This window comes from Eriocheir sinensis, chromosome 14 (assembly GCF_024679095.1).
Source record: "Eriocheir sinensis breed Jianghai 21 chromosome 14, ASM2467909v1, whole genome shotgun sequence".
Taxonomy (NCBI): Eukaryota; Metazoa; Arthropoda; class Malacostraca; order Decapoda; family Varunidae; genus Eriocheir; species Eriocheir sinensis.
In genome coordinates, this window is record NC_066522.1 from 6,761,827 (window position 1) to 6,775,160 (window position 13,334).

Below are 13,334 nucleotides of genomic sequence, written 5' to 3' on the forward strand. Positions count from 1 at the left end.
ATAATAAAAAAGTTATGACAGCCGAAAATATTGCTCATATTCTCGTGGCCGTGATGCGTCGCATGGAAGCAACCCACTTGCGCTCTCTCTCTCTCTCTCTCCCCCCTACTTGCCCCTTCCTCCTCTGTCAATGTCACTACCATAGCAGTCATCAGAGTCACTGTCACTTTGATTCACCTGCGCTCTACTTCCGCCCGGAGCAGAGGAACTGCTTGATGCGTCACGAGACATGACAGATGTATTCCAAACAAAAGTGGAAAATGATCTGTGGCCTTCAGCAGGGCGCACACTGAGACGAATGAGAGTGTGTACGGATGCCAGATGCCTCCACCATTTTTCTGAGTCAAGAACTGGCGGTATATTTGAAACGTAGGGAGCATAGAATGTGATGATTATATATATGATCCCCGTACGGGTGGGGCGTATGGTAGCGCACTTATATATACGATCGCCGTAATGTAAGGGTTAAGCATCCCCCCCACAGCCATCCCTTCTACCACTGCCTCCCACACCAAGAACACCCATTCCTTCCACCACCCCCCACACTCCCAACACCCACCTCATCCTTGTATCTAGGTGCCCGGGATGATGATGCTGGTATGGCCTTGGGCTGGGCCACTGGGCGCTCCTCTTCTGCTGCTGCCAGCTGCTGGCGGGACCGGCTACTACTGCTGGTGTACTTGCTGGAGCCACGCTTCTTGTTTCTGTTAGTGCAGTCTACACACGCCCAGTCTTTCCTGATGTGGAGGGAAGGAGAGAAAACACATTGATGAGATGAGAAGGTATCATCACAAACCCCTGAGTAAACAGTGTTCAAATGCAGAGAATATCTCTGGATCTGGATGATAATGTGCAGGGCACCGTGCAGGTGCATAACATGCATATAATATGGTGTCACAGGTTCAAGTTCTGCCAAGGAGTGTGATGGTTTCACCCATCAACTGAACATTCAGCACCTTGTCAAGGTGAGCACTGTGGCCAAGCAGGAATATAAAGTACAGTGCCACTATAAAAAGCTCATCATCTAAAACAGGATTGGCCAACCAAAAGCACCCTGGCAGTGGCTGAGTGATTAGCATGCAGACATGGTGATCCTGAAAACCCAAGGTTCAAGTCCCGCCCCAAGTAGGTGACATTTTTCAACCACTGCCGAGTGGCACCCACATGCTGCCCTAATCCTCAATCAGCCCTACTTCAATGACTGATCAAGCAGCAGCCTGCACCACCACTGAGTAAATCATCATGCAAGTCCCTTATATCTGCTCTAAACCCAATTCTCTTGGTTTTACACCATATTTCTTAACTGCTTGATCAGCGTTAAGTCTCCTGCTCAATAAACTTTTCAACTCTTACAACAAACAAGGGAATCAAGACTTTTTCTTTTTTAACATTTCTGTCTATGGCAACGGTAGGCTTTCTTGGCAGGGCCTGATGGTCAGCCCCAGCCTATTTTAGTCCAGGCGTGTATTTGTAGTGCCACCAACTTGCTTGCCTCATGCTGCCCCCTGGAGCTCATATTTGATCCTCTCTTTAGACAGAATCTAGAGTTCGGGTTGATAGGTGACCTTCAGGACAGCATGTGGGTCATCTTAGACCACTCGGCAGTGACAGAAAAAAATAGCTTGTGGCAGTGGGCGGGAAAAAAAACGAGATGCAGCACCTGCACGCTAACCACTCAGCTACCGCCTCCCACTCTTATTTCAAAAACTATATTATAGGAACACTTTCAATACAAAATCCTGAGTTCCTTGCAGCACCCACCTGGCCCTGGTTTGAAGTGGAGGGTCGTGGCACTCGGAGTGGTAGGCAGCAGGACACATGGAGCAAAAGATGAGCCCCAGGCCTCGTAGACACACTCGACACACTTTCTCCTTCTCACACGGCTCCTCAGACTCCTCCGTCATCTGCTGAAAGTATTAAAATTCAAGATACATTGACCTCAGCCATTAAGTCACAGCATTCATCCCTATATACCATCTCTTTCCTCAAAATTCTAATACACATGCAAGAACCATACTGTTTCTAACTTTATAAGCACTACAAATGCTAGCCCATTACTGCCCCTTAATATCTGAAGACACAACCCTTGTTTGCTTCACAGTGGTAATAGCAACCTACACCCTAACATTATAAAAAATCAGGATACTGTAAAGATGATTCAAAACACAGATACAGGCTGGCTAGGGTTCAACACAGCTGTACCTGTCTCCCTTCCTGTCTTGCCTTTCTCCTCTCCAGCTGCATGGGATGCTTGGGGCGACAGCCGGGACAGAGCCAGGGGTCTTCAGGCTCCTCCTTGAGGGGTGGCCGCAGGCAACTCCAGTGGTAGCTCACCTCACACTTGTCACAGATGGCCAGCGGCATCATGTTGTTCTGGTGCCGACACACCTTACACTTCTACAGACACAAAAAGCAACAGTTGGATTGATGCTAGGGAAACTTTCTTAGTTTCATCATAATACTTCTGTGTTTTATGGGAGTCTTAACTCACTTGTAGCATGGCCTAATATGAGGTTGTTTTTACAAACAATGGTTGTCTGTGTGACTATCAAAAGAAATCAGTGCCTGGCGTTCTTCAAAAGTTATCATGCACCTAGAACAAAAGTAACCTCCACATAACTCACTGTAACTCTGATGCAGTTCAGTTTAATGCAATACCATGTAATGTAATAGTGACATTTAATAGTGAAAATGGCAATCACTCTGTAACAAGCAACTGCCATCTGCCATCAAAGTTAGCAGTCCATTCAATGTATTAAACCCTTAATGATGATGATGCCGCTGGCGTCATATAGTTCTATCAGACGTGGACAACGAGCATGACGCCAGCGCCGGAGAGTGAGAAGCTTTCCGGAATTTGAAGGGAGCGCGTAACTAGGTCTCTGTTGATGCTTAGTGAGTAACTGGCACCTCTTTTGTTTCCACGACATCCCCTACCACCACCACCACCACCACTCCATGCTTAGAGTAGTCTACAGTTCCCGTCTACTCATCATGGCATCTATAGAGCAATTCTGTTCCCTCAGCCGTCCTTTATCAGCGATGTTCCTTTAGTTTTTGCTCATAGTGTGCATGCTAAGCATAGTCTTGACAACTCCACTGATATATGTGATGTTCTATATGAACCAATATCTAGTTCAGAGAAGTGTCAAGCAGAAATTGGAATTTTGGGGGAAATATGGAATTTCAGCTAAACGGTCTGTCCAAATAATAATCTGATTTCACAGTTGAGTTATACGGATGATTTTCAACAACTTTTATTCAATGAGATTCATTCCAGAATGAAAAAAGTACAAAAATTTACAAAAAAAGGTTTTTTCGAGTTTCACTGCAACTTTGGCTCTCTGTAGGCAGTAAATTTCCAGGTCAAAGATTATAAACTATATTTTACAGACTCCATCGTGATAAAATGAGCAACTTTTCTTCAATAAATTTTTCTGTATGTTGCACCAGTAAAAAGTTGTAATGTTGGGGGAATCATGGAATTCCAGCCAAACGCGACAACCTAGAAAGAATGCATTTCACAGCAGGGTGCCCCAGAAAATTTTCTATAAAACATCTTTTAAGACTTTCTCAGTTTCAAAGTTTCTCAGGATCACCCGAGAAAAACTTTTTCAGTCAAAAGGGGTTAACAGCCTAATGGTAGGATGGACCTTAACAAAGATAAAGAAAAAGGTGACCAAATAACACAGACAACAGCGGTCTCCTCACCTTTGTGGCAATGGACTTCTCCCACTTGATGCAGGTGTCAAACATACCAACAAGCATGTGCATACGAGAGAAGGTCTGGCAGCTGAGCACTGCCTCACGCCATTGCAGGGTTGCTGCACTCTCCATCTCCTCATACTCTGAAAAAGGTAAGGTAAGGTAAAGGTGGGTGCATACACTATTGCTGCACATGGTGGCTGTGGTGGTCATCTCTGATCTGTTAGCCCTTTGAGCCTGTGATAGGTAAGAAACAATTTACCCCAAGACACGGGCCGATGTGAAATCAGGGATTGCCACAGTTTACCTTCTCAGGTTCACCCACGTACCCATTTATCGAGAAGCCCGAAAGAGAGGATGAACAGCTGGGTGAGCTGCATACAAACTGCCTGGGCCAGGATTCGAACCCAGGCCCATGGAATAGTAACCAGGAATGCCAACTGCTAAACCATGGAAAAAGGCAGAGGAAAAATGTATGATGGTGTACCCCAATTTAAGCGTTTCTGCGTTTTCCAAAGTGAAATTTTTAATCTGATTTTGATGAAGCCATTTAGACTACCCACCCATATTGACAGAATAGGGTACCTTGATGACAATGATAATAGGTAAGATAAGAAACCTAGTTGTAACCAAAGGCACCAGTATTGTAAGGGCAATGTCCACTTTAGATATTTCTCATAACATGCACTGAACATGTATTCATCACCTCCTCGTCTCAGGAAATAAATCAAACAAATCATTTAACGACATGAGTTTAACCCCTGAAGGACAAGTGACCCGCAGGCAGAAATATTGGTGGGTACCATAGCAAAGAGCAACTTCTAAGCTTTCAAATGATATATAATTGTCCCAGTATTTGTTACAATAATTTGACTGAACAGTGAACACTTAGGTAAGCAAGGGAACACCTACTAACATTAGTTACCCGTTTTTTATGTACGTAACTTAAAACTCCCCCGCTCATTTTATCACGGGGTATAAGGGTTAAAGATTCAACAACAAAAAATCCTGCAGGGGTAGAGTAATTTTGAAGCTTCTAACAGATTTATGCCAGCTACATTTGATAACACAAACTCAGTCACCCATGTAGAGTTTAGTGTGTGCAGTCCACAGTGAAGTGTGCACGAGCATGCCTCTTTCAGAGTGTGAGTCTTTTAATATCTCTTGTTGTTCAAGTTGTAGAAACCTTCAGCTGTTTATATGACATGACATCAGCGGATTACAGCTTCTCTTCATGTAGCTCTAGTTGCCTTGCAACTACATAGGCACTGTGAAACCCAACATTCTCTTTCAGATACGGATGTATCCAGCACCTTTTCCTCTTACGTATTCTTCGGGTGACTACAGCACCAATCAGAGCAACTACGTCTGCCTCATCTTTCTATGATGCCATATTGCGAACTGAGCAGAGACGCACGTTACATGTCACTTTGGTGTGAAAGCACCGTACCACATGTCACTTGCCACTTGACTCCAGCCACTTGCCACGTGCAAAGTGCCATTTTGGTGTGAAAGCTGCCTAAGAGAGAGCACGAACAGAACGTGTTTGAGGTAATAGAAAGGAATTAGTTGACAACACGTTGGAGCAGCTTGACATGAATGCTTGGGGAAAAAAGAAAAAAAAAAGTCTGGGGAAGACTTTAGCTATATATATATATATATATATATATATATATATATATATATATATATATATATATATATATATATATATATATATATATATATATATATATATATATATATATATATATATATATATATATATATATATATATATATATATATATATATATATATATATATATATATATATATATATATATATATATATATATATATATATATATATATATATATATATATATATATATATATATATATATATATATATATATATATATATATATATATATATATATATATATATATATATATATACACACACACACATAAATATATAAAAGGTGATGGAAATTAATCCATCGGAGTTAAAGGCATAAAAATATGGAGCCATAAATAGTCAAAAATTAATCACTCCAACTCCACAATCCTGGTTTGAAATGAAGGAAAGAACTGAGTAAGAAAAGTATTACTTACAGGTGTGAGCCAATCTATTGTATGATTTTACAGGCATGAAGCAAATCTGCTTTACAATTTGTGAGAAATGAGCTTTTCCAGCATAGTTGATGCATGCATGAGTCCCTTGGACTGTCTTGGGATATGAGCGTACCTGTGGTGGGTGCCTCTGAGCCCTCTGCGGGTGCCACTGGGATCAGTTTCTTGGAGGGCTGCATCATGCCCTTGAGGTTCTTGACTTGCATGTGTCGCTGAGCCTCCACCAGGCACTCCCCCAGCTCCTGCAGTGTGACGGCCTGCCACACACACACACACGTCTTTACTTGAAAATTGAGCTTTACAATGTATACACTATTTCAGATTAAAATTGTTTATACAATATTACACACAAATGCTATGGTCAACCATAAGCAAGTCATAAGGACCAAGTAAATGTTCCTTCATAGAAACCAAAACCCAGAGTAAAAGTAATAATGACTTATCTTATAATTACCCTATTTTCCTGACATCTATATGCTGAGTAAAAAAATCCTCTGATCTACCCAAGCCTCCTTGACCCTACTCTATGATGTCTCTTTTCCTCCTCTTCCAACCATCCAGACCCCACAGCACCTCCCAGGCCTCTCCTCTCACCCATCATGAACACAGAGCCCCTTCCAATCTTCTTTCACTCCTCTAGCCCTTTTTTTCCTTCCTACTGGAAGTAGAATTACAAACTTGTGCATCAAAAGGGTGACCACTACAACCCTAAAACTTTACATTCTTGTCCTAAAACTATTGAGGAGTCAGCTGGTGAGCATGGCAATCCAGAGCCTTAAGATCATGTCCCCCCCCATTGTACAAGATGACAATTTTCAGCCATTCCCAAATAGCCAAAGACAACATGCATGCTGTCCTGATGACCACCTATTAACTCAACTCCAGTAAGACCCTCAAAAGAATCATATAGAGTTCCAGGGGACAGTATGAGCCATGCACAAAAAGCATGACTTTACTTTCCCCTGCCACTAACAGGCTGGGGCAGACCACCAGGCCCTATCAAAAAAGCCTACTGGTACTATGAACCACAGGTACAGGAAAATCCTTGACATGGAAGTTCATATGTATAAGCAGGGATTAAGAAAATGCATTAAATAAATATAAACACTCCTAGCTTTTCCCAGCCACTCACGCCCTACAGCACCTCCAATTATTCCTCAGCCTACCCCGGCCACACTATCCCTCCCAGGTTCCTCTTGTCCTGGCATTCCCCCAGCCCTACCTGCAGAGCCTTGGCTTCCCACGCCTCAAAGTCCGGCACAGCCCCCAGCCAGCCCTCCACCAGTTCTCGCTCTATTTGGATGATGTCCTCTCGCAGCGACTCCACAAGCTGCACAGCTCCATCATCAAGGTCTTCTAGTGGCTCCCACCTGCAAGACAAATAAAGGAAAAAAATTAAGAACTACTTCAAGAATTAAGTGTCTCTTGGCATGTACTGGACAACACAACAGATGTGTGTACTTCTTCACCATGTCTCAGAAATTAAATCAAGCAGAGGTACGCCCTCTGACGGAGTTCATATGAATTTTAATAGAAGTATAAAAGTGTGTGTGTGTGTGTATTTACCTAGTTGTAATCATATCAGTACTTGTCCAGTTTTTCCTTAAAGTTGTGCACACTCTTTGCCAATACTACATCCTCACTTAGTCTGTTCCAAACCTCTATGTTTCTTTGCAGGAAGCTATATTTTTTTGTCTCTCAAGCATCTTCCTTTTCTCAATTTTTTACTGTATCCTCGTGTGTTGCTGGTGTTTCTTACTTCTCTTAGTAGCAACTCCTCGTTATCTACTTCTTCCATTTTATTCCACAATTTGTTAATTAGTATTAGGTCTCCCCTTTCTCTTCTTTCTTCCAATGTTGGCTGGTCCATTTCCTTTAACCTTTCTTCATATGACAATTCCTCCAGTTCTGAAACCATCTTCGTTGCCATCCTTTGTATTCTTTCAAATTTTTTCACGTATGTGTGTGTGTGTGTGTGTAATTCACACCACCCGATCAAGTGTTGGACTCATCATCACCAGAAAGTACCCTCCTGATTATAGAGTAAGCTCATTATAGTCAAGCTCTGTGTGTGTGTGTGTGTTATACACCCATGGTCTGATGATGAAATAATTATGAATCAATATTAAAAGATACAGTAGCCCTCACTAATTCAGCAATCCATAATTCACGATTTTGCATGATTTAGCAGTTTTCTGTAGCCAAAAAAAATAATAATAATAAAAAAAATAAAAAAAAACGTTATGAAAACTGCCAAATCGTAAGAAGCTCCCACAACTTTGTAAGCCCCCCTCCAAATAAAGCACCACACAAAATTCATTGAATAAAAGCCAAAAATGACACATAAATGCACAATACATGAAGACATCTGTCTGGGGCTGCCCTGGGGCTCTACTTGCAATTACTTCAAAACCTTGGTATGAGTTTTATCACTATGGCATTGCACATTCTTGCTAACATGTATACCCCAAGCCCTTGAGAGGATTCCATATCTTCAGAAGACAAATCAAGCAGTGAGACAACCAGCCACTTCTTATGATATTGCAGTGTTATATTTTCTTTCCCCCACCTTTTGTTCACAGTAGGAAGTCTATGGAAAGGATTTTCAGGAAATTTGTTCTTATTTATGCATTTAGTAACATAATAAACCAATGCAAAGATGTCATTTCCAGTTTCAAAGAGATCTGCTCAGGCATAGTGGCTGGCCACTACTGACAGGGTTCCTGTACTGGGGCGGAATCCAAGAAGCGTTAGCGATCTCGCTAACCGAGATACCGATGTAAACATTCGTTAATGGCATCCAAGAAGCTAAACTATGATGTCACAGCCTGGTTAACTTAACGAGAGCCCCAGACCCTTCGTAAATGTAGTGAACTTCATCATGATAAACTTATTTATGATTTTTTAGCATTAGATATAGGTTTTAGAGTACACAGAGTAAATTTAATTATAAAAGAATGATCTGTACACACTGCACACGACTAAAATATCAACACAAGCGCTGCCTCGTTGCTGCTTACCTCCACCCCGGCCTGTGCCCCGGCCCCCTCCCCGGTAAAGAGTGTCACTGTCACAAGGAAATCTGGCATCTCTGAGCACCATTGCTAGATTGTCGAACTCAGAGCATCATATTTACCGGTTTCTGACCCTTAACTATTGCCCAGAAGCACTAATAATTAATCATTATGACTATAAAAATATATGAATCCAGTTATCGGGGCCCAGGAGAGAGTTTTCATGTCGGAAATCGGCAACCATAAGAGGCTGAGGACGACTTGCTGCCAAGCTAGCCGCTTCTTCTCCCGTTATATCCCGTATATTCACGTTTCCCCATGATGACTGCCTCTCTCTTCTCCACCTCCTCAACAATTGTCAGCAGCTCAGACTCACTGAACCTCGGCCACCGCATTTTCCTTAGTGGTTGAACAAATTTCTGGGTAAAAGTACTTTCCTGCCGTGTGTAAGGTGAGGGTTATCGTATTCAGAGCATAGTATTTACCAGTTTCTAACACCTAAGTTCCCTAACTATTGCCAAGAAACATCAGGATCTAACTCTTTTAACGACAACTATAAATGAGTTTCGTTATTGCAGCCCAGAAGACCGTTTTGGGGTAGGAAGTTAGAAATATGACCGGCTGAGTATGACAATCTGGCAACGTTGGCCGCCACAGGTGAGGAATGCAGACGTATGATTGGCTGAAAATTTTTCAAAGACTTGCTGTGATTGGCTGTCGAGTCTGATGACATCATCGTGGTGCTTACCCAATCAGTTGGCTTTCTGCAGTAGCGAAGCCCAAGCGATATCGTTAAGTCTCCTCTTTGGATGTGAATTTAGCGATGTCGTCCGGGCAAACATTCGGTAACTATTCCGATGTCTGTAAGCAGCCTTCTCTTTGGATCCGGGCCCTGTTTTCCTACTTTTCCCCAACATATCCATTACTGACAGTAGGAAGACTATATTTTCTTGCCTGTGCATCCAGTAACAGCACAAAATGAAGGCCCTTTATCAAATCTAGTTGTTGTTAGTTTCCGTTTATCCTTTGTTGCCTCAATGCAACTCCACTAAAAGCGGGGTCAGATTGCATTTGTTGAGGATGACATCATGCAGTCACCCAACTCCAAGTGAAATGTGAAGAGCAATTTCTGGCAACTATTGGCAACTTGAAAATGACCTATAATATCTAAGAGTATCAGTAAAGTAACTTAGTAAAAGTTGCTGTGAAGCTATCATTTCACACTAATTTTCAAGAAATTTAACACAGGAGCTAAGTGTATAGATATAGAAGAAGCAAAGTGCATCGGTGATTCAACCCATTCATTGCGTGTGGTGAGGGAGGCGACGATCCCCCCAGGTGCACTCGGGGAACCCAACTGTATCTCAAAAACTATTCATCACAGCTAAAAAACAAAAACACCATCGGAAAGAGGAGGCCCAGATTTGTAAGATTTGGTTTGTATGCCTCTCCTGCGAGCGTACAGTTACGTTCAGGGGTGTTGCCTGTGAACCCATACGTTAGTGCATGCGTGACGGCCAACCATATTGAAGGCTTTGAGGCAACTGACTAGATTTCATGATAGGGTGGTGGCAGGGTAGTATGGCCAACTGCAAAATTTACAACTATTTGGCAAAAAAATCAGTCAGGTGGTAGGTGAAGCTATGCAAAAATGCCGCTATATTGGACAACAACATCCACCAGTTACTTGTCACTAGATTTTCCGCACTAGCTTGATATGATTTTCCACCAAATTTAGTGTAAAACCCACTGAATTGGCAATGCTGAAGCTCGTAAAATATTGTTGGAACACGCTCATACGTAGGAAATTTGAGTGCGATTGGAGGTCGCAGCGAGCGTTTAGCACCACCAGCAAATGATGCTACGCTCGCTGCGAGCATTTAGCAGTTTAAGGGTTAAGCATACCACTGTCTGACATGTTTAATACAAAATAATTTGGGATATTTAAAAATCAGACAATTTGACACTCACTAATTCAGCAAAGCCAGATTCCCAATTGTAGCAATTTAACAAGGGTCTACTGCAGTAAACAACATGAAATATAACAACTAACCAACAGAGAAAAAAAACTCACTTTGTGGCCAGGTTGACCTCAAGCTGCTTCTGTATCTGTCCAATGGCCATCTTCAGCTTGGACTCTCGGTGGCCCTTCTCTGCTAGTGCACCCAGCAGCTCCTCCACCTTCTCCATGTTGCTGCGGGTGTGAAGAAAGGACATGAGGGTGGGGTGGGGGGAAAGAAAATTAACTGTGTGGGTGGAGTAAAACAATAAAACTAATAAATATGTTGAAACATTTTTTGGTGAATACAACCAGCAACCAATAAGATGTTTCATCAAATATATACCAATGAATTTGGGCAACTTTCCATGAATGATCTGACTACTACAACTATTGCTACTGCAGTAATTTTGTTACATCTTCTATATATTGTCGATGCCTGATGACTGAGAGCCATTGTAACATGCAACAATAATCAGAGGAAAACAACTCTGAGAGTATTTTCCAACAGTTACAGTCTGGACTACTTGGCAGAAGCAACTCTAAGATATTTGTTCATGTAGTTTAACTGATGAGAGATCTGTCAACAGCAACTATAAAGAACCCCACACTGAAGTGGACACAAGCCTTTAGTTTATGGAATGGGTAGAACTAACTAGGAAAAAGGTCAACAAAGCTTCCCTCTCATCCAGAGCATCAAACTGACATTCAAGGTAAGGTAAAAGAATTAAAATAACTTTCCTCTCTGTGGTGCATGAAAATCACAGTGAATGGGAGAATTTAGTTACCATCATCACTAAAGAGGAAGTGATCTATGTTACAGTGCAGGAAAAAAAAATAATAAAGATCTATTCCTTTCCCTCCATCATCCTGTTACTCACTCATAGTAAAACCACATGTTCTGTCCGACTGCAGGGAATGTCTGAGTCTTCTCATCCACTGTCTGCTTCCTTGGTCTCCCCAGCACAGTCTCCTGCAATAGTATGGCAGAGGAAATATACATTAAGCTTTGGCAGTGACGGACAAGATGAAACAAAGTAAACGGAAGTGATTACTACCACGCTCTTTGCCAGTTGCATTTTGTTGATTCAGCGTCCCTTTGTTCTTCCACTGAGTGTTACGTAGGCTTCATGATGTGTTATGGAGAAAAAACTTCAGAGTGGAGTAAATGAACAAACAGTTGAGTTGTGAGTTTACATGAAATATGGAAAGTGAATGAAAGAGAACAAGTTCCATAAAAAAATAAAATCATTTGCAAGGGAAACAAGTCCTAAACAATAATTAGCTTGTGAAAATGGGACAGACTTGACAGACACATAGTGTTCCTCTTGACAACTTACCTTTTGGGGGCTTCCTGTCAGTTCCTCCTTGATGGCTGCAAGCGGCTTATCATCTGAGTCTGAGCTGGACTCGTCCAAAATGTCATCCCGAGAAGTGAGATTGTCATCCTGATGGGTAAAGGAAAAGAAATTATAAAACATCAGCACCAGTGTGTTGTGGGCTGAGGTTTGCACTGTACTTTCAAGTGTATAAAGTGGCCCTTAAACTTCAAAATTATTAGCCCAAATTTAGGGGAAATAAAATCGTGACCTCTACATCCTGTGGTTATGGGTTCCCTTAGGCCGTCGTCTGTTTGTTTAAATACAGTCGCGCCGTTGCTCATACCCCCAACTGTTTTCCATCCGTACGGACAACCGACAACTCGCTCCCGGTTGGGCGCAACGGTTGGAGGAAAACGGCCAGTGTGACACCACCTTAAGGATTCGCGTGTGACGCCGAGGGAAGGTAGATGTCAAAGCAGCGCGAAACTCGGGGCGATAATGCGCGAAAGTCGGGATGGTAAGAACTTAGGATTGAGAGCGAAACTCGGGACGGTACTGTACTAGAAAGTCTAAATAACAAGTCAGGATGACTGGTGGAGGAAGTGGATGATGTGATGAGACTGGGAAAGTATAAGGAAGGAAAAGACAGGCCTATGAAAGTAACATTTAACCCCTTCAACACGAGGACATGTATACTGCGTCCTTGCGTACCCCGTACCACAACCGAGGATGCCCTACTGCGTCCTGGCTCGCTTTAGCCAATATACATGTTATTTTATCTCAATATTTATGCTTACATATCAAAATTATCAATTAATTTATGTTTCTTTATGTGCACCATTTAATTCTGCATGTTTTCATATATCATACATGATGATTATGTTGAGTTTATGGCTGAAAACTTGTTATATTCAATAGCGACATTTGAAATTTGGTGCGCGCGGCGATCCTGGATACGGCGTGGGGCGCTGTTTTGGCACGGCCGTAGTGAGTAACACCACCGCGTTCAGGAATTTCTTTCCGCCGAGTGGCTTAAAACTACCGGAAGAAAAAAAAAAAAAAAGTGCACCATTTAATTCTGCATGTTTTCATATATAATACACGATGATTATCTTGAGATTATGGCTGAAAACTTGTTATATTCAATAGCGACACATGAAATTTGGTGCGCATGGT

General features: G+C 42.0%; 1 protein-coding gene across 4 annotated transcripts in view; it reads right to left on the minus strand.

Annotated features, from left to right (window-relative positions):
• Window positions 1–13,334, minus strand: part of LOC126998373 (tyrosine-protein kinase BAZ1B-like) — a 49,549-nt gene that overhangs the window by 16,638 nt on the left and 19,577 nt on the right. The window contains exons 11-19 of one of the 4 annotated variants that reach the window (XM_050859913.1): window positions 12,177–12,284; window positions 11,718–11,809; window positions 10,912–11,031; window positions 7,046–7,193; window positions 5,939–6,080; window positions 3,712–3,848; window positions 2,224–2,397; window positions 1,762–1,904; window positions 560–737 (exon numbers count right to left, since the gene is read on the minus strand). In XM_050859913.1, coding sequence (XP_050715870.1) covers window positions 560–737; window positions 1,762–1,904; window positions 2,224–2,397; window positions 3,712–3,848; window positions 5,939–6,080; window positions 7,046–7,193; window positions 10,912–11,031; window positions 11,718–11,809; window positions 12,177–12,284 — 1,242 coding nt within the window. Of the gene's footprint in view, window positions 1–559; window positions 738–1,761; window positions 1,908–2,202; window positions 2,398–3,711; window positions 3,849–5,938; window positions 6,081–7,045; window positions 7,194–10,911; window positions 11,032–11,717; window positions 11,810–12,176; window positions 12,285–13,334 lie in introns of all 4 variants that reach the window. The other 3 variants (XM_050859911.1, XM_050859910.1, XM_050859909.1) reach the window with 3 other exon arrangements.